The sequence below is a fragment of the Pezoporus occidentalis genome, unplaced genomic scaffold (genome assembly GCF_034315485.1).
Source record: "Pezoporus occidentalis ecotype Australia unplaced genomic scaffold, CSIRO_AGI_Poc_V1 ctg106, whole genome shotgun sequence".
In the NCBI taxonomy this organism is placed as follows: domain Eukaryota; kingdom Metazoa; phylum Chordata; class Aves; order Psittaciformes; family Psittacidae; genus Pezoporus; species Pezoporus occidentalis.
In genome coordinates, this window is record NW_026912843.1 from 91745 (window position 1) to 113134 (window position 21390).

Sequence of the window (21390 nt, forward strand, 5' to 3'; positions counted from 1 at the left end):
ACAGGGCCTTTTCCTTTGAGGGAAATGAAGTGATTCTGTGAATGTGCTGAGAGTGACTGATGGGCAGCTGACCTCTTTTGCCTTCCCCCTTCTACCCTCAGAAATGTTCTTTTGGCTTAGGGCAGGACAGTGGATAATCTGGAGGTAAGATACTGATTTAATTTGAATTTTAACTTGACATTAAAATCTGAAGTTTTCCATTCCCCTACTAATTTCGTGTTCATCTTTTCTAAAATACCATTGTTATTTAGTTATGTTCAGGAAAATCTTGTAGTGAACCTCTTTTTCTTGCCTCTTTTTTTTTTTTTTTTCCCTTACTGCTACAGGAAATTAAAAATTTAAACAGGCTGGCCACAAAAATCAACTATGATGTTGTCCATGTGTGGTTCTCGATCCGTAGCTTTGCCTATGGGCCAACAAAGATTGAGAAATGCAGATTTAAAGGCTTTGGAACATCAAGACATTGAGAAAATGGGATTTTTTTATGTGGAGTTAGATTGATCAAAAGAGCCTACCTTCTGAAAAATGTATTCAGGCTGGTGTGCTAAACAGGCATAAGGCTCTGACTGGTAAAGAGCATGACATGGTGCTTGTTAGTTCCTTTGCTATGCAATAGTAGCCCTAAGTTGTTGACTGCATTATGTGTGTATGTACACACATACGAATAATGTATATGTACAGAAGCACCTGTACATATCCCCTCTACTAGGTATGAGAAAACAGGTAATGCAGAAATCGTAATTTCTCTGATGAATAAAACTAGAATCCTATAAAATACTTATTTTCCTGTGCACATTTAGGATTGGTGAAGGCTGAGTATTTTGCTATTCTTGTCCAGTCATCACATTGTCTATTTAAAATTGAATTTATTTTTTCCAGGGATGGGTATTTGAACCAGTATTTTGTATTTCTGTAACTTAGTGCTTTTCTGTTTTGTAGGATGATTACAGAGTCTGCATGGATTTTAATATAATTCAGAAAGATTCTGTGCCCGTTTGTCCTGTTGATGCATCGGGCTGCTTTACAGCAGAAGTAACTGACTTTGCTGGACAGTATGTGAAGGTCAGTGGTCTTGGAGAAAGCAAGTTACTGCTTGATTCAAGATAAATTTTATGGCTGATGGAAGTGTTCTTTTCTTTCCCTAAGTGGCTTTGTCTCCAGTGTGTCTTTAGTAGCTGGAAAAATGAAAGTATGTGTTAACATTTGCAACCATGTTGCAATTGCTAATTACAATATCTGAAAAGTAAAGAATTTGAAACATAAGTAATACAATGTATCTAGTAAACTGGAATTGGATTCTCTCCTGGTTGCTTTTGCTGCAGAAGGAGTTATGATTTTATCCTTGTTTCTTATGGAAATGTTAAGCATGTAGTCTGTAGGCAAGTGTGCAGAGCCTCCCTTACCTCTGAATGACTTCTGGGTTCACAAATGTCATCATTAAGTTTATCCCAGCCAGCTATTGTAACATGGCCTGTTAGGGGAGAGAAATCCAGCCACTTCCCCACTTGGGGGATGTGTTGAAATGTGAATTAACTTGCCAGTAGGTGCAAGAGAATCCACATAAAAGGAGCCCACAGGATTTCCAGATTGTTACAGGCATAAATCCATAGAAAAGAGTGTCTTTTAAAATTCTATATACTATGAAAACAGATCGTTTTTAGCTGTTTTCCTACTGTTACAGTTTGTAGCAAAGAATATTCCTGTAACCGGAATTTACTTGAAAAAAAGGCTAAAAAATTGTATTGCATTTGAACTCGAACAACTATAATTGCTTCCTGCTATATATTAAGGCAAATAGAGAACACTGGAGGCTACATGTTTAGCTTCTTGCTGGTAGAAATCTGGACTTAAGGCTCTTGGAAAATACTCTTCTGATGCTGAAAGCTTATGAATATTGCTGTATCAGAAGTCTTTCTGTTCTTTTTCCTTTCTTAATGTCATGTTGACACTTGTTTGTTCAGTAGATTGTCTTCTATTACTATGACCTTCAGTTCCAGCTTAGAATGTAAATCCTGTATAGTTAGTAAAGTTTTATAAACTACCTTCAACTTCTGTAGTCACATTAATGTGTTGTAGTGAAGTCTAAATATTAGGTAAGAAACACTATGTGAATTTCTTCCAGAAAATCAGAAGACTCAATAATTAAGATATTATTTAATATGAGTTCTGGCTTCTGTTGCTGCTACAGAAAATTTGAATGTTGTACAGTTGTGTGTATGTGGAAATAAAGTTAAGGGCAAAAAAGGACTGATGCGGTATACCAGGATTTGGAGAGCAAGTCACTTTCCAAATTTAATGTTTTACTGTGCTTCCGCAGTAAATGCATAAATTACATAAAGCTTTTTGGATATTTTTTGTGTGTTTATGTAAAAAACATTTGTAGGTGTTTTCTTAGTTTGAGTATTGTCAACAGATCCTTTAGTAGCTTATTGAAGTTTGTACTCCAAAAAAATGTTTTTGTTCTGTTTTGTTTTTAGGATGCAGATAAGAACATCATTAAATTACTGAAAGAGAAAGGCAGACTGGTTCACAGCAGTAGCTTTAAGCACAGCTATCCTTTCTGCTGGAGGTAAGGAAAGAAGTGCATATGGCTTTGAGGGGTCTAGCTGAGTAGTTCTTCAGATTTGTCTAATTTTTCCCTTCCCTTGACCTACTTTATTTTCTTATCAAGACTAAAAGTAACAGGAATCAAGCTTAGGAGGAGAGCTCCAATTTTGGTCTGGTAATCAAGGGAATTAATTTTTTTTTTTTTGCTGTGAATCTGATGAATTTAAGTGTAGAGCTGAAGATTTTTTTTCTGCTACGATTTTACAGGTGTGTGTTTGTGGTTTAAATTTCTTCCTTCAGTGTTGCATGTAGTACTTCTAACTGCCTTCTGAAGATGGCTGTAATCAGTCTGAAAAGCTTATTTTCTAAGCAGCCAAGTACTGAGTATTAAAAGGGTATTTTGGTAGCCTTTGAATTGTATCTGAATAAGTGTATTACAGTATGCCTTTAAATGTTTGTGTTCATACTTTCCATATATTGGAGAAAATGGCTATATTATAGCTGTTATCATAGTTACTTGTTTTTAATCTTGGAAACTACTTATTTCTTTAGAGTCTAGTAGAGCCCAGTTGCTTATAATGTGGAAACATCTCTATTGTTCTTTAAAATGCAAGTTAGCATTTGTCCACTGCAGTGGTTAGTAAGCGTAATACATAAACGCGGGTTTTCTTCTGCTGTCATGCCTGAGTGGAGATCACAAACAATGGTTATGTCTCTGATCAGAAGTAGCAATTGACATGTTTTTAGTATCTGCAGGGACTTCTTTAAAAAGTTTGGGTTTTGTCAACTTAGAAATTCAAGATCAGCTCTGGAACGTCAGGTAGGTAGTTCAGCACAGTGACTGTCAGAAATCTTCCTTGTCAGACTGGGAATTCTGCAGAGGCTGAAGGAGCCTCCATGTGCAAGTCTCTATGGGTCTTCAGTACAGTAAACTAACATAAGAAGTTTCAGTTATAAAGTTACGAGAAATATAAGGTAGGCAGATTTACTCAAGAAGTGAAGCACGTTCTTGTTAATATCCTCTTTGGTTTTTAATGTCTACAGTTGCTACTGCAAAATTGAGAGAAACATAATCACTGAACAATGTCGCGTTTAAAAAAGATATCAGTAATCTTTCAGTAGGAATATTAAACTTTTATTACAAGTAAAGACACTTAAAAAAAGTAAAATACCTAATTTAATATCTGAAATTACTTGAAGTCCCATCTGATGCATACAGCAACTGTACTGAAATAGCTGTGGTGAAAGCTTTTCTCTCTGTCTAGCTTTAATGCTGCTAAGTGAAGCATTTGGCAATGTGCTTTTATTTTTATTATATAGAAAGAACAGCCTTTACTTGCTTTTGAATAGCAGGATCGGTTTGTTTCTAATGGGTACATGGAGGAAGAAGGAAAATTACTCAAGTAATGAGTAATGTCCTTGATGATATGGGACAGTTTTTGAAAAATGGCAGCCCAAAACCAAGCAAGGCTTGTGTTTTCCTTGTGTAGCAATTTAAATGTGCAGTCATGGCTGCCCGAGACAATGTGTTGTTGTTAGTCTCAGTTCGGAGACAAACCTATAATACATAAATGCTGATTCTGTGGAGCCCACATAATCCTGCCACTCTGTTGACATTTTTGTTGATTGGTGATAAGTTGCAGGCAGCACCTAGGAGCAAATTACCTAGTGGGAAGAACAGAACAATGGATTCTACTTGAAAAGCTCATTTCACTGCCATCACAAATCAACCCATAATTGAAATATGCTAAAAGTAGAAGAGTAGTTCTTAACTTTGAACATAGTTACAAGTTATTTTGATTAATGTAAGAAAACTTTGAAATCAGACTCTTCTACTTGATGTAGATTGTTCATGCTTTTCCCTGAAACCAGGATGTAGTTGAATCCTCAGGATGTTGAGATATTTTCCCTTTCTATGTATCATCAAATTAGGGTCCTTCTCTATACCTTCCAGTAGACATGGTTGCTCAAAGCCCCAACCATTTTCTTGTAATATGTAATAATTTGATGTCAACTAAACTTTAAAATCAGAGAAGAAAACAGCAACAACATGGTAAGTATGCAATAGATAGTTTTGATTTTGAATGCCCCTGCACCGGAGAAGCATTTCCTGTTGCTGAAGATGGAGATAATGGTCAAAACCCCTCTATGTCCATGTGAGATCTTGAGAGTCAGTATGACCTACGTAGCAGTTTAACTATTGACACAGCAGAGGTAACTAGCATGACAGCTGAAGTGTCCATCCCAGCTACTGTGTGCCATTGTATTAGGAGGCAATATTGGGGAGCTCTGTCATTGACAGATACAGAACTTGCATCTTTTTCAAGCCAGTGAAAGCAAAGCCAAGAAGCATCTTTCATAGCATGAGGTAAATTGTCTATCACTTACCTAAATTACGAGAAAATAGAATGGGAACAAGATCACAGTAAGTTGTTTTAAATGGCTGTGCAGTCCAGAACAGGAATGAGAGAACTATTGGGAGTGTGTAGTGACCATAGAGAATGATCTTTTCCAATCTTCACGTTTTCAGGTATAAAGATTGTGTTTCAGAGAATACGAATTTTGTGGCACTGCTGGCGAACAGGCACTTTGCTCAGGTGCTTTGTTTCTTTGATTCCTCTGATAGAATTCTAAAGGACATATTACAAGGGGAACAGAACATCATTCAGTTGAGACAGAGAGGAATTTTAGGCAGGGATTTTTTAAGCATCAGTCTCAGATTTAAGCTCTGTCTGGGTCTTTTTTCCCTTTTGTTGATGGAAAACACAATAAGGGGTATTTCTCATCTGATTGTACAGCAAAAAAGTGAATCTGTTTTCCTCAACCTTCTTGCCAGTCATGGGGAACAGAAATGTGTAGGATGTCACGGGTTAGGCAGATTTTCAGTAAATTGTTCCCTTTTTATCTCCTGCTGAGGCACTGCTTGGCAGTTCAGCTAGAAGAAAGAAAATATTCAGAGAAACTGTCCCATCTTCCCCTTTTTCACTATCTTCATATAGGTGGAAACAGTGTTCTGTGGGTGCTTCAGAGTGGTTATCAAGTATAAAGTGATCACTTGAAAACCTGGGGAATGGTTATGGCTTCATCTGCTTGTCTGTGCTTTTTATAGATCCTTTATATCTGAATCTACTTTGGCACTGAAGCTTGTCTTCAGTTAGCACTATCTGGCAGCTGCTTACTCCTGGTGGAGGTTTGGTATCAGTTTATTGTCCCAGCACTCTTCTTGCAGTATGTTAAAACCATGAGATAAACTTTTATTATCAGATTTTACTCTTCTTGTTTCCAGTAACTCAAGATCTTGTATGTGCTGGCAATTCATTGCTCAGCACATCTGAAACAAGATGCTCAGTGAAACCAGAATACTTCTGGAGAGCTTTGTAGCTTGTAGAGTACTTCTTTTTTGCTATGATCTTGCTGCTGTGTGAGGAGTTAAATGAATTATTCTCTTTTTTAGGTGTTTGGACCTAAAATTGAGAATTAGAACATCCTGGCTTAGTATGTTTGCATTAACCTAGTAGTGTTCTAGCTATTTATTTTTACTTTGAGCTCTTACCATTTCCTGAAAGGTTATAGGAACTTAACTCTTAAAATATACCAACTGGAATGTATAGATTATAAAGAAATGCCTTTTGCAGTATAGTATTAAGAGAAGCAATGTGTTGCTTTATGAATACAGTTTTTAAGGTTTGAACAGTTTTTAAGGTTTGAACAACCTTTGCTGTGTGTTTTCTTCTGTTGGTCAGGCAATTTTATCTTCTGGAAGTGCTTCCACAGTAGAAATTTTAATTTGCATCATAATCTCTAGCAGTTTGTGCATTTCTTGCTATGGATATAAGTAATATGAATTAAATTTGTAAGATGGGTCATTTACAGTAGCGACTGCATATAGGAGATGAGCAGCAGTTTCTCAGGGTCTTTGCTTGTGAATTATTGTCAAGCAAGTGTATTTCTAAGGTCTGAGGCAAAGTGACTTAAATGAAAGTAATAATTTAAGATACATTTTGTGGGGTGAATTGATACTAAGGGAGGATGAGCTTCCTGTCCCAGTGTTGTTGAAGCTGCTCTGTATCCGTAGACAGATTTTACCTCCTGGAGCTTGTTCTCCCTTTTCAAGCTGAAAAAAATGGAAGAATGTGAAGGATCATAAATGTCTGAATTCTCCTGTAACAGGTTTTACCCACTGTTTGATTACTGGATGCTTTAGAAGGATGTATGCTACTTGAACAAATCTATCGAGACTGTAAGCAGTTGCATTACGGAGCTAACAAATGAGAGACTGGGTTGAGACACAATGCAGTCAGATGCTTAGAGATGCAAATTTTACTAGGTAATTTAGGAGTTTATCAGTCTGTACACTCTGCTCCATAGTGTTTGATTTCTAAGCAATCACAAGTTCTGAAACTGTGATTGCCATCCCATAGGGTTTTGTTTCACTGAATGTTGAATTAAGGAATTCTACTTTTATATGTTTATCTGGATCTCTCCTCCCCCTCCTGGAGCAGGATGTTCTTCTAGTTAACCCTGGGTAATGTTAATCTACCTTTATGATTAATTATTATTCTTTTAAATCAAATAGTAAAAACGTAGCAAAATGTTTTCTGGCTTTTCGGTTTGATATGCACATAAAGATACAGAATGAGCTCGCATAGAAAGCTTAAATATGACTCATTTTAATAGTTACTGAAGTTCATTGTACTATTTAGGAACAGAAATTGCAAATTCAAGTATGGTTTGAATGTTCTTACGATTTCTCATGCTATACAAATTCTTTAAATTGCTGTGTCTGAAGGCTTTTAAATTTTATTTATTTCTTCAGGATGTGATTTTTTTTTTTTTTTTTTTTTTTTTTTTTTTTTTTTTTTTTTTTTTAAAATAGGAGCTCAGTGTAACAGTGTGTGTAATTTAAAAAACAAAACAAAGCCCAACATTTGAAACTGATATTTCAGGAACAATGAATTCAGTGAATGGAGAGGGGACTGTTGTGTACAAAAAAAAAACTACATTGAAGAGTACTTTATAAATAATGTAGCATTGAAAATGGTTTTTGTTTGTTTTTGCTCCCTTCCCCATCACCTTCCTTCTACAGGTCAGATACTCCCTTGATATACAAAGCTGTGCCGAGCTGGTTTGTAAGAGTGGAACACATGGTGGAGAAGCTACTGGAGAATAATGCCCAGTGCTACTGGTAATGTCTCCTGCGTTTGTATTTTTTGTTTCTTTGCTCAGAGCTGGGGATGTGGGTGCTGGAACTCTACAAAGCTCTGTATCACCTTTAGTGTGCTAACTTACAGATTTCCGTTTTTTCTGAGCCAGTGTTATTGGAATGGGGGTCGTAACCAGTTTTAAATAGTGTTTTACCTCTGGTTTTACAAACATGCCTCAAACTGATGGAGGAGTGGGATAGTCAACAGATGCAACCTATTTAATTGCATACCAGCCCAGTGCTTGAATGTATTTGTGCACTGTTCCTTTCTTGTTTCAAGAAGATATTCTTGGCTTGTGTTGAAACCTAGTGACAAATACATTTTCAGAGTGTAAAGTTAAATATGTATTAATAATTTGCAGTGAAATACATTACAGGATCCATTAAAAGTATCCTCAGATCATGTTATACAGTCTTAAGCAATTCAGCATGAGAGAAAACAGAAAGGAAAATCAGCCTTTGTTGAGGCATAGTTAAGCCTCCCAAAAGAGTTCACTAGGGAGAAGAATTTAGGCAGCTAAACTCTTGGAATATGTTGTTCCAGAATAGTTTTTAGATCAGTGTTTTGGTCTTTTTTTTTTTTTTTAGGTGCATTTGAAGAAAAAAAACAACCTTCCCTCAAAACAACCCCAAAAAACCCTAACCCAGCTGCCCTGGCTTGTGAAACAGTTGTAAGTTAGCTCAGTTTCAGAGGCTTAAATAAAAAAATTCTGCTAATGGCAAAGCCAAAATCTTTATATGTCTGCAGGGAGTGTGAAAAACATTTGTGTGAAATTTATGCAGAAAACTTTAGATTATTTAAATGCACTATTAAATTAGAAGTAAAAGGAAATTATTGCTGATGGGAGCCATTTTGAGAGTCAGTCATGGCTTTATGGTGTGTTAGGAACAAAAGGATCTTATATTCTCCACCTCCATAAGCTTTATTTTTATTTCCCCATGTTTTGTAAGTAACTTGTGCCTGGGAAGTTGAGGCTGGGTGGGGAAAGCATGGAGGTTACAGCCTCATTCAGTTGTACTGCGTGCTGCTCCGGCTGCCATTCAGTCTTTCCGTATGCTCAGCAATTGAAATGATGTTAAAGAAGGTGACTCAACTTTCAATGAACAATTACAGCTTATGCTGCATTTTCTTTATGGGCAGTAGTTAGCAGTTAAATTCTCTGTGAGCAGCTTTTGCATAACTGCTTACGTGGTACAGCCACGGTAAATACTGAAATATGTGGGAAAAGTTAGTGATCCATGATACAGACCATCCAAAAATGCTGCAGTGTTGGCTTACTAATAGGCACATGCCCAGTCTGGATATGTAAGATTTATAGATTAGTAAGTGTTGATTTCTGTTTTCCATAACAGGTCATACTGTGATCCTTCTCTGGGGGAAAAATAAGCTGGAGAGGGGGTGAAAGTGTTTGTTCTTAGCTTTAATTAGCTTCCTCAAGATGCTTTTACTGTTTTGATGGCTGACAGTAGACCTGCATACTTAATTTTCACATGAACATAAAAAAATACATAGAGATCCTGTTAAGGAAATGTTTGAATGTTTGAGATCAGCTTTGCTTTTCCAGAAGCAAAGTTTCAAGAGGAAACTGCTAAGTGACCTCCACCCTTCCAGAAGACATTAGTAAGAATTAGTAAACAGTTTGAACCCTGCCTTATCTACTGATTTGGGGTTTAAGTGTTGCTCTTTCTAAGTGTTGAGTAGTGGAGATTCAAACCAAACGTGGGAGCTGCCATTGCAAAGGTTGGGTAGGAACACCAGGCCAATTGTATTAACTGGCAGTACTCAACATGCTTGGAATTAAAGTCACCATTTGTCTTTTAGGTGGTTCTTGAGTCTTAACATAATTCCGTAATTGAACATAAACCTTGATTCCTCAGGACTTCTGTCAAAACAGCATGGTCTTAGAGATTTTGAGAATCTTTTTGTAGGGAATATGCCTACAAATAGAGATGTCTTATCACTAAATGATTGATAAAATAATATGAATATGTATTTCCAGTATGTGATTTCATAATTACTAGTTTGAATATTGGTATCTTTTGTTACATAAAGTTAGCTTTCAAAATCTAGCTTTTTAAAAGAAAAAGACATTATTTTTTAAGGTTTTCTTCTTGTGTTCCCCATTGATGTCAATTTACTTTGGGGTGTAACTTCTGAAGTTGGTGTTGTAAACGTTAACCTTCTTCAATATTTATTTATTGAAATTTTGGGAACTCCATCCTTCCCAAAACCTACTTTTTTTTTCTTTTTTTTTCTTTTGAACAGGTCTGATCTCTGAAAGTGTCCCAGGAATAATACTTAGCTTTTAGAGAGTTTATTTTTGGGCTCTCTGGAGCTTCAACATGTCCTGAAAATGAGAAAATTGGGGATAAATGCTTTTCAGACTATATTAACCTTTGCAAAATGAGTTTGACTGCATTGCTTTTTTTATTCCCATGAATGACTGATAGGTATATTGTCCCTTAAGAATAGCTGCACTTTTTATAGATTAAACATAGTTGGACAAACTTTGCAACCTGATTGCATTTCTAATTGGATTTTAATGAATTAGCCTAGTGATAAAGCCACGGGTAGTCAAAATATATTAAAGCCAGCAACAGTATCTTCACTTTTCAAAATGAATTTAACTATAGCTTTCTGGAATGATTGCATGAGTAATGTGCCAGCATTTTTGTAAAATCAGAATCATAGAATCAGTTTATCCCTGTTTCTAAACTGTTGTAGCTTGCACTTCTGGTGGTGTATGTAATATTTTTGTACTTTTGCAAGCTGATAGAAAAGGTTCTGTAGACTGTATTTTGATATTTAAATATCAACTTTGAACTCTTTCAAAATTATTTTTATTTTTTTAAATCCTTCCTCACCTGAAGTTCTACTTCAGTTAACTCCTGAAAGGTTTACCTGGTTTTAATTGTTGGAAACTACTGCACTGCTCTGACGTTGCTTACATGAGATGTGCAGCACTTGGTATAGTGGAAAAAATGAGCATCAGTGGAAGAAAGGCAGTGGCAGAAGACAGTGAGTGACTTCAAAGAAGCCAAGCCTTTTGTTCTTCCGTCTTCTTGATACTGAAAAATTCAAGCATTGTAATAGAGTTTGATGTATAGGTCCTTTACTGAAGGAATACTTTTTTTTTTCCACTTTGACCACTTAAGCTGTTAGTTCTTAACAGGAAACACCACACAGAACACATTTGAAGAGCCTTTTTGCTAGAAGTGAATTTCCTGGCTTACACAGTTTGATTTTTGCAGACATTTCCTGCTGTTCCTGTATGAGCACTCAGCACTCTAGGACCAAGTGTCTTCATATGTGTCAAACACACTCATCTTTTGAGAAGCTTTTGATCTTGGTCTTTCCAATCTTTAATTAGCCATCACCTTTGCTAAGACAGCAAACTGTCTCCCACCTCTTAAAAGGTGTGGTGTGACCACAAATGATGCCTCTCTTGTACCATAAATCCTGAGGCTGGCAGGGTCTGCAGAAGATGGGCTATAGAGCCTATCTGCAGTAGAAAGGTAGTGTTTATTCTATGAACTTGTAATTCTTGTGCAGATGAGAAATCAGAGTTTAGTGGGTGCAACATAATTACAAGGCATAATGGAATTACGGCATAATTAAAGAAAATCAGTAGCTGAGTCCTTTGTTTTCCTCCTTTTGTTTCTTTTTGTAGGATGTCTTGTAGGTTACTTCTTTCCTAGTTTACCATTAATAAATATATTTTATCTGAATAAGTATATTTTATCTGAAGATAGGCTGAGAAAGTTGGGGCTGTTCAGCCTGGAGAAGAGAAGGCTGCGTGGAGACCTCATAGCAGCCTTCCAGTATCTGAAGGGGGCCTATAGGGATGCTGGGGAGGGACTCTTCATTAGGGACTGTAGTGACAGGACAAGGGGTAATGGGTTAAAACTTAAACAGGGGAAGTTTAGATTGGATATAAGGAAGAAGTTCTTTCCTGTAAGGGTGGTGAGGCGCTGGAATGGGTTGCCCAGGGAGGTGGTGAATGCTTCATCCCTGGCCGTTTTCATGAAGCCTTGAGTGGCATGATTTACTGGGAGCTGGGTTGGAACTAGATGATCTTAAGGTCCTTTCCAACTATTTTATGAACAGATTAAAATGCTTCTTGCATGTGTGTATGAGGGTTCACTTTAAACTTTTTCTTTAATATGACCATGAAATTGCTGCTGTTCTTTTTTTGAATCATTGGTCACACTTTACTTACTCAGGAGATGTGAATACAAAAGGTCCTCGTTTCATCAGCGACCGTGAAGTGTGTAGCACCGTACTGTCACTAGATGGCAACATTTTCCGAGGAAAATACCATTTTTGTATTGCCTGCAGGAGAAAGTGGAAAAAAAAAATGCTGCAGGGCTTAGCCTTGTGTTTGCTTAATTTAGAGCAGCGTAAATCAGACGCTTTTATTACTGACTGTTTTCAGACATAGCTGAGGTTTAGAAGTGAATTTTTGTTGCAGTTGATTTTGATGGCTTGTGTTCTGCTGTGTCCTAATTTTTCTGTTTCCACTCAAAGGCTCTTGAGCAGAGATTGATGGTTATGTCATGAATGCAGCAGGTATCTTTTCAGTCCCAGTGAATGGTCATCAAAAGCTTGTTGTTTGCTTCAGGGAACAGCTTACTAAATAAAGACTTCAAATGTCAGTTCACTAAATTATAGTACCATGTTCTTAGGCAGCTTGTAAATCTAGCTGCATGTGCAGTTTGTTGAATGTCTGCCACCATTACAGGAATTTAGACATTTATATATACAAATAAAAGTGAATATTAAGTGGTAATGCTGTATAAAAGTATTTTGTAGCTATAAATGTTAAAATACTCCAAAGGAAACTGCAGAAAGAAGAAAAGTGAAAGCTGGCTTCAGCGTGTAGGGGTTTTGGCCATTGGTGATAAGACTAAGAATTTAATAGCAATTAGCATGGTGCCTGGGTCACACAAAATCTAGGAAGGTATTTTTAATGAGTATCACAAAATTGGAGGTCAGGGCTTCATCTTAGCTTGTCAGGCAGCTGCGTGGTGCTGACGGCGGCAGGGCCGTGATGCAGTCTGCAGCAGCATTGCAGTCTCACGCCAGAGTGTGGGTTGCTATGGGAACCAGGATAAAAGAGCAAAGAAAAACATTGCTATATCAAAACGATTGAAAGCACTATTCACTTAGGAAATGTAAGCCTCATATAAGCAGAAAATACTCTTGCACTGTTAGAGGCCACCTGAACTCATATGGGTATAAGCTTGTGCACCATTCTAATAAGCTTTCATGAACTGAGGAGGAGAATGAGTCCGCTGCAGTGGAAATTCTGTGTGCTTTCAAACAGCTGACTTTTCCTCTCTCCCCTCTCCTTCCTCCTGCCTCTCCCAATGTTTAATTAGGTCCATGATATAGATGGGTGCTAATTAAAGGGTCAGAAGGGCAGGAATAGTTGCTTATTTTATCTCCTTGAATTAAAAACCATTAGAAATCAATTTGAGGGCATGTTGAAGGAGGCTTGTTATTAGAGTAAATTAACATAATGGAATTTGAGCCTTTCTCTTCTAAGGCTTGGTTAATATTTAAAAGGAAAAGCAAGTTCTACACCTAAACCAAAAAAAAACCCCAACCCATCTGTTATGGTGTGAAATTAAAGAAATCCATATTTAGTTAAATGACATACTTAGCTTTGGTTTTACTGTTGCAAATCAGCTATCCTTGTGGAAGGAAAACTTTTTCCTTTCCAGAAATACAAGTGATTCCTGATTTCAGTTGTTGGTTTAAAAGTTACCAGCTTGCCAAATGAAAGGATAGCTCTGGGACCATCTTCTCAGAACCAAACATAACAGATGCTGTGTACTTATGTGGTGTTAGATCTCCTAATTCACACTATTTGAGGTAGTGTTTTGTGTATCAACTTTATGCTCTAACTCTTAAGGGACTGTTTTTCAAATAATTCATAAGCTAAGAGCTTTCTTAAATTAGTAGCTATAAAATAAATCTTATCCAATTTTTAAAGTTGCTGTGGTTTTTCTAAGAATGTCATAAAATGGTAAGAATGGTGAAGAGTGAGAAAGGATTAGCGCACCTTTATGTAACATCTTAAACAGCTTTTAGTGATAAATTGATGATAAAATGTATGAGGCAAAACCTGCTTTGGCAGTATTTGACAGCTGTTTATTTCAGCTGTGTTGTTTGTGCTTACAGAAAAGAGGGGCAGTATTGCTTTGAGATGGAGGTCCTGTATCCTCTGACTAGGGCAAGGTGAGCCAGCTTGCAGAGTCATGCAGAGCACATCTGAGCTTTAAAATAGAGTGTTAAGTTGAAGTCAGTATTTGCAGTTCTGTTATGAGCACAAGAGATATACTTCAAAATATAAGTACAGAAAAGGAATAGATGTCTTAATCCTTTTAAGTTTCCTTATTGATTATGTAATAATTGAGATTTATTTTGTTAAATCCTGTACTTTTCTCTTCTGGAAACAAGTCAGAAAGCAAATATATTTGTTTTAATGGATGCTGTTCCTTCGGTATTAATTGGTGATGAGAAGTCACTGGCTCAGCAGCCGTGGTAACTTGCTCTTAGCACACCCATTCATGCTCTGGGATTGAAGATGGTCGCTAATGGGCTATTTTTAAGTCCATGCCCACTTTGCTTGTGTGACTGGGATGCTGAGTAGTACATAGACTTTGAAAGCGAAGGAAATGGTTTCTGTTGTAATAAGCAAATAAGTGTTGTTAAAGGATTGGATTTGCTCTTCATGGGTTTTTTTTTTTGCTTGGTAAATGGCATTTTTATTTTAGACACTAAGAAAATGAGTAGCTACTAAGAAAGGATGTGGGAGTTCTCTGTGCAGAGGACTTAGCAATGCATGAATTTAGCGAAGCCCCAAATCTGCTTAAAAAAATAGGAAGAAACAGTCAAAAATGGACATACAAATCTGGAGCAAATTAATGATTTTCATAATCTCTAACCTTGTTATAACAAGGTTTTGATGTTGGGGAGAGTAAGGCAGAAATCAACATTCAAATCATTGAGACTGATGTAGTTTCATTCAAAATCTAATTCATGATTCAACAAATCATTATGTATTCCTTTGTGTTGTGAAGTTCAATTCCCTGAACTTCAACTTTTCAACTGCTGAAATGTCTGCATCCTAACGTTTATTTAGTGCACTATCCTGGGTGCCAAGAAAGTAGAAGTCGCTGTCACCCACCTTATTCTGCATGCATGAATCAAGAGCTTCATGACCTGCTGAGACAGCAGGCTCCTTAACCTTGCTAAGTGTTTGAGAAAGAAGTATGAAATCTTATCTGTGTCATTTTGCAGAGAAATGTGAAGTTAGAAACCAACACAAATTCTAGGCCAGTTGGGAAATAAAATACCCGTTTCTAACAGTTTTAGGAGCTGCAGCAGGATTGCGTTAGGAGGGAAGTTACTGCTTTGGGTTTCACTTGCAGTCTTGTGGAACTTCTTAATGCTGGAACTTGAACTTTTCCGAGTTCTGCATTTGTGCAGTGCCATTAGCAGTAGACTGTTCTAAATGGGCTGTAGCACTCATCACGTTGCTTGTCATACCCAGCTGCGAATGCAGTGGTATGAATGTACTGAATATACTGAAACCTGCCCTTTCAACCTGAAGGGGGTTTGTGATAGATACCTGATTAGACAGGAAAAGCATGTGTATTGGCATATGGGAAAGGGCTACTTTTCATATATCTTTGTTGTAAAATATGACTGTTTATGTGGGTGGCCTTTCGGTTCCGTCTTTTTCTTACTGTTTTTAAAGCTTCTAAATATCATGAAACCCCAGACTGGTTTGGGTTGGAAGGAACCTTAAAGCTTCTCCACTTCGAACCCCCTGTCACGGGCAGGACACCTTCCGCTAGGCTTGGTTGCTCCAAGCCCCACCCAACCTGGCCTTGAACACTGCCAGGGATGGGCCAGCCACAGCTTCTCTGGGGACCTTGTGCCAGTACCTCAGTACCTCACATGGAAGAACTTCTTCCTAAGATCCAATCTAAACCTCTCCTCTGTCGGGTTAAAGCCATTCCCCTTGTCCTGTCCGTACAGGCCCTTGTAAGAAGTCCCTCTCCGGAGTTCTTGTCAGCCCCTTTAGGTATTGGAAGTCTGCTCTGATGTCGCCCGGAAGCCTTCTGTCATGCAGAGAGGTCAGTGTGTGGCAAACTGTGCAACCATTAACTTTCAGGGGACTGTCAGCTCTCGGGTTTAGGCAAGCAGGTTTTTTTAACACAGCCCCAAATGTCCTGAAAGCTAAGGACCAGTGGCAGTAATGATTCACTGTTTTATCACAGTGTTTGATGTCACAGTTCTCTGCAGTGTACCTGGGAATACAGATGGAAGATTTAACTGGGAATTTTGAGGAAGGCTGTGAGCTGATAGGATTAAACACGGTATAGCTAGTTTCAGGGTGAGGCCAGGTTTCCACTGGATAGGAGAAAAGGAAGCAGAATATCACTGGGGGATGGCATTGTTCTGGCTGCCCCTCACTCTCCTTAGTTGTGTAAAACGAACAGACCTTCATTGCTTTGTGTAGATGGAAGAGTACTTTCTTAACTAATAATACATACCTGTGATAGGATGTTACCTTTCTTAAAATTTAACAAGAGAAGTATACTGAGAATATATCAGAGAGGAGGATTAAAGGAAATGAAAAAAAAACCTATAGAAACACTAACCTGGAGTTGGTGTAACATAATGATCAGGTGTTAGTAACAACATGGTTGAGAATACTTCGTTCTGTCTTCCCAGCCCAGTGAAATATTGAAATAGAAGGTGACTCTGATTTTTATTTTTTCTTTTTCTTTCTGTTTCCTTATAGAAGTGTCAGACTGAGATACCTGTAGCTGTATCTAGTGAGAATAAATAAATGGGCTTCAGCCTTAAAGAGCCATGTGAGTGGCAAGGCTGTTCTCTGCTGCAGATAGCTCCTCTAGTTTATTCCCCCCAGTTGGAGCCTGTATCTGCTGTTTGGTGTGTGGGCAGCATCTGTGCAGCGGTAAGAACCAGTTGTTCTAAATAAGAGTTTCTTTGAGTGATGGTCTCAAAATGTGCCTGAGATACAGGCTCTTTTTATTTTATTTGATGGCTGTGTCAGTGTTCTTTGTATTGTACTTCTAAAGAGCCATAAACCATTGTTGCAAATGTGGTGTGTAGTAGATCAAGTGGTTTGTGTTTTATGTTCTAGTAAAAACTGGCAGCAGGATCAGACAGTTTTACCAGAAGACGTAAATTATATGCTTTCATAGCTGAGAGAGACCAATCACACTGCATACATTTTTGTGGTTAATGTCCACTTTGGGTATAAAAATTAATTTTTCATGCATGTTTTGAGGAGGTAGAGTTGAAACTCTTAGCGTTTTAATGTCACCAGGGGATTGTTTCAGCCTCTAGCTATGTTAAATAGGACTCATAATTTCAGCTAATCAGGGTCTAACAACTTCTGAAAAATGGAAACTAGTTTAGGGGTGATGTAAAGAGATGTTTTCCACATTAGTGGGATGCTAGGCAAATGCTAAGGATCTTTGTACAATTTCCACTTGCGTTTGGAGAGGGGGTGTCTTAAGGTCATCACAAAAAGTTACCAGTCATGAGTCCCACTCTAAAAGAACTTGTGAAAGCTTGTATATGTTTTTAAACTTCAGGGATACAGATGTCATGTGAAATGTTAGTCACCAAGTTTGTTTAAAATCTTTTTTTATATCACATTTTTGTTGAAGACATGTTACGGAAGATAACTTTGCAGCTGAAAGTAAATACAGACTAACTAGTGAGCCTATGGAACTTCAGGGTGATACTTAGTGAGTCTTTTAACAGTAGTTTTTATCCACCTGAGGCAATACTGGAATCAAGAAGCCCTTGGATCTCCACATGGCATCATCATGGGTGAAACTTGTAAAAGACAGTAGCTTTCATTTCCATCAGTAGATTTTTTTTTAGGAATGCTCACTCTTACATTGTAAATCTCTTGCTGCTGGACCAAGTCCTACCCTTGAGTGTCATGTGAATCCATTCTCTTTCCTCTAAAGGATTCTTTCATCTTTTTTACTCTTGGGGCTGATCTCTGATTAAAAATCATTCTTCTTCAGAAAAATTTGATAGACACAAAGAGCTTCCAGAACAAAAGGAGGAAGAGACCATGTGTGTTCTGTAGTTTGGCTGCTCCTCCTTTAGAATCTGTGTCTCTAAATCCAGCTCAGACTTTGGGAAAGGCCCTTCTAGTTACACTGAGAGAAAACAACAACAGGAAAACTTGCCATGGTTTGCTTAGAGTTACTTGTATTATTGTTTGTTTATTCACAGCTTCTGTGCCTGAATATCACTGTCTTAGGGTTATTCTTTCATTTGAGGTTGGTCTGATGTGCTTCTTTAGGCACGAAAGGAATGTATTGTTGATCTCAAAGCCCATTGCTTTTCCTTATGTGCTATATAATCATTGTATAAATAGTTAATTGTATACATCATAAAAGAAAGCAATTGGCTCCTGATCAAACTATCAGGCCATTTAGCATACCCAGGGATCATGAGATTCTCTGAGCTCCAAGGCATTTCCATATGATGAAAATTTGTCTTTAACATCCCTCAGAGCCAATTAGTGCTCAAAATAAGTATTTAGCAAGCATTGATAGGGTTTTATATTCAGGGATATGTGTGTGTTGGTTTTTAATGGAGAATTAAAAGTGTAGATGATAAATAGTTGTGGGGCTTTTTTTGTTGGTTGTTTTTTGTTTGTTTTTTTTTTGGTAGGATACATCAACCTGAGATGTCTTTATTCTGAAAGTCTAAAAGTAACGTGCAGATACCTGGATGTTCATGCATAATGCAAGGTGCCTTTTAGTGCCCTTATTCCTTCATTCAGCATCCAAATCAGTAACTGGCATTTTTTTCTGTATGTAGAATAGAGCAGTAGTACTGTTATCCACCATTAGCCATAGTCCTCTAGTGGTGGACTGTCCTGAGGACTTCTGGCCACTGTTGCACCCTCAATGAATTTATTGCATGTTGCACATATTTCACAGAATCCTAGAATGGTTTGGGTTGGAAGGGACCTTAAAGCTCATCCAGTTCCAACTCCTGCTGCAGGCAGGGATACCTTCCACTAGACCAGGTTGCTCCAAGCTGCATCCAGCCTGGCCTTGAACGCTGCCAGGGCTTCTCTGGGCAAGCCACAGCTTCTCTGGGCACCCTGTGCCAGTGTCTTGCTACCCTCTCATGAAAGACCTTCTTCCTAATATCTTAATATCCCCTCTGTTAGGTTAAAGCCTTCCCCCTTGTCCTGTCCCTACAGGCCCATGTAAGAAGTCCCTCTCCAGATTTCTTGTCAGCCCTGTTGTGTTTTAAGCTCAGCTGTAAATCATGCGGTTGCTCTCTCACTCCCCGCCTTTCCTTCCCCCACTCCCGGAGGGATGGAGAGGAGAATGGAAAGAATGTAACTCCCACAGGTTGAGATAAGAGCAGTCCAGTAACTAAGGTATAACACAAATCACTGCTGCTGCCACCAATAATAATAATGATAAAGGAAATAGCAAGGGAAGAGAATACAACTGCTCACCACCCTCTGACCGATACCCAGCCTGACCGAACAGTGATCTAGCCCTTCCGGGTAACTGCTCCCAGTTTATACAGTGGGCATGATGTGCTCTGGTGTGGATTACCTCTTTGGTCAGTTTGGGTCAGGTGTCCTGTCTCTGCTTCCTCCCGGCTTCCCCTCCTCCCTGGCAGAGCATGAGGCTCACAAAGTCCTTGGTCAGAGTAAACATTTGAGCAGTAATTGAAAACATCGGTGTTATCATCGCTGTCCCCAGGCTGAAAGTCAAAAACACTGCACTGCACCAGCTACTAAGAAGGAGAAAAATGACTGCTACTGCTGAACCCAGGACAAGCCCCTTTAGGAATTTGAAAAATATCATAAGGGAGTAAAATTAAGATGGTAATTTTAATTTCTACGATTTTCCTGAATATCAAAGAAATCAAGAAAGGCAGGAGAAATGGTGTTTCGTTTTTTGGCAGCAAGCCTATAGGCCTTGCAGCAGCCAGTGCTGTAATAGAATGTGCTCTGATTCATGCAGTATGCAGAAATTAACTTGCCTTATGGATGAAATCAAAATAACCGTTCTTACTAGCTTTCTCTTAAGTGAAATGCAATGATAAAAGAATACTTCTCTTACTTTTGGAACAGGGTTCCAGATTTTGTGAGGGAGAAGCGTTTCGGGAACTGGCTTAAAGATGCACGAGATTGGGCTATATCTAGGAACCGGTACTGGGGAACACCCATCCCTCTGTGGGTCAGTGATGATTTTGAGGAGGTAAGAAACCAAAAGCTTCCAGTTGACAGAAAAGCTTATCTGTGTATGCTGTTTGCTTATTTTGACGCTGTTACATTATCAGCTGCTGCAGTCTGAAGTCCTATTAATATATCTCAACAGTGCATATTTATCTGTAGTAGGTGATAGATATAGGCATATGTGTACATGCATTTGTGTGATCATACATGTTTCCTTTGCTTTTCCTTGAAAACTTCAAGCAATTTTTCTTGGGTTTTATCTTAGCATTAATATTATCTTTGCCAGAAGAATTTACGGTGAAGGTAAATTAATGGAACTCTGAAAGAGTAAAAGCAAGTTCACTACAAATTTACAGCAGAATGTAAAAATTTGAATTTAGTGGAATAATGGAAGTATATGATGGGAATGCTGGAAATGAGGGGTTTGGAATTGTATGGTACCCTGTACTTGGTAGCATAAAGATAACTGCATGAGTGAACAAATACTTTACACAGTGTTGATGTTTGCCCTCTTTGAAGTCAAACCACTAAGGTTTAAAACTGTTTCTGAAGCATCCCAAGCCTTTATTTTTTTTATCTTATGTGATGAGAAAATTTTTATGTTCTAGATGTGGATGACCTCAACTAGGAAAATGTCTTCTTGAAAAGTATTTTACTGCCTTAAGCTCCACTGTTGCATAGAAGTGCACCATAAAGCATTTTTTATTTCCTCTTTATTGCAAATCTTGTGGATAGGTGGGAGATATTGGGAGCGGGAGGGAGATGCTCATTGCAATTATGATTTAAGTATCTAAGAAAGCCTTGGCATTTGAATTCTGTTTATGATGTGTGTTTGTAAATTACTGGCAGACCAAGTCTTTCTGTCTCTCATATAACAGTTAAAGTTTAGATTGAAGGCTGACAGTTTATATCCAAAAATTTTTAATAATGTTAATTTAAGTCCTTTTTTTTGGTATAACAGTATTTTTAGACAGAGAAAAGGCTTTCAGTTTTGTGCTGAAGTATTTCAAGACTTCATTCTACAGCTGAGAAAGATTGTGTAAGGGTTACATGACTCCCACTCCTTGCCTCTAATAATGTTTCATTTTCTGTCCATTCTCTGTATGTCTGTATTCCTGTATGTACAGATTTGTTTGGGGTTTTAGGTTTGATTTTTTTCTTTTTTTTTTTAATAACAATATGATATCTAGCTTGGAAGATAGACCTTTCCTTCCTCAGGGCTTGGTGTTCTGAATAATGACAGAAATACTAACAAGCCTGTTACATTTATCCATAGATTTATACATTTCTTCTTAGTCCAGAGTCTGATTGTCATGCTTCAGTAGTCAAGTATGGCTTCTGAATGCTATATTTCAG

At 37.8% G+C, this 21390-nt stretch overlaps 1 protein-coding gene across 9 annotated transcripts in view; it reads left to right on the top strand.

Annotated features, from left to right (window-relative positions):
• IARS1 (isoleucyl-tRNA synthetase 1) overlaps positions 1–21390 on the top strand; it is a 109031-nt gene that overhangs the window by 34447 nt on the left and 53194 nt on the right. For 7 of the 9 annotated variants that reach the window (XM_062619976.1, XM_062620018.1, XM_062620027.1 and 4 more), the window contains 4 exons: positions 940–1062; positions 2478–2569; positions 7634–7732; positions 19930–20056. In XM_062619976.1, coding sequence (XP_062475960.1) covers positions 940–1062; positions 2478–2569; positions 7634–7732; positions 19930–20056 — 441 coding nt within the window. The remainder of the gene's footprint in view (positions 1–939; positions 1063–2477; positions 2570–7633; positions 7733–19929; positions 20057–21390) is intronic. The other 2 variants (XM_062619999.1, XM_062620009.1) reach the window with 2 other exon arrangements.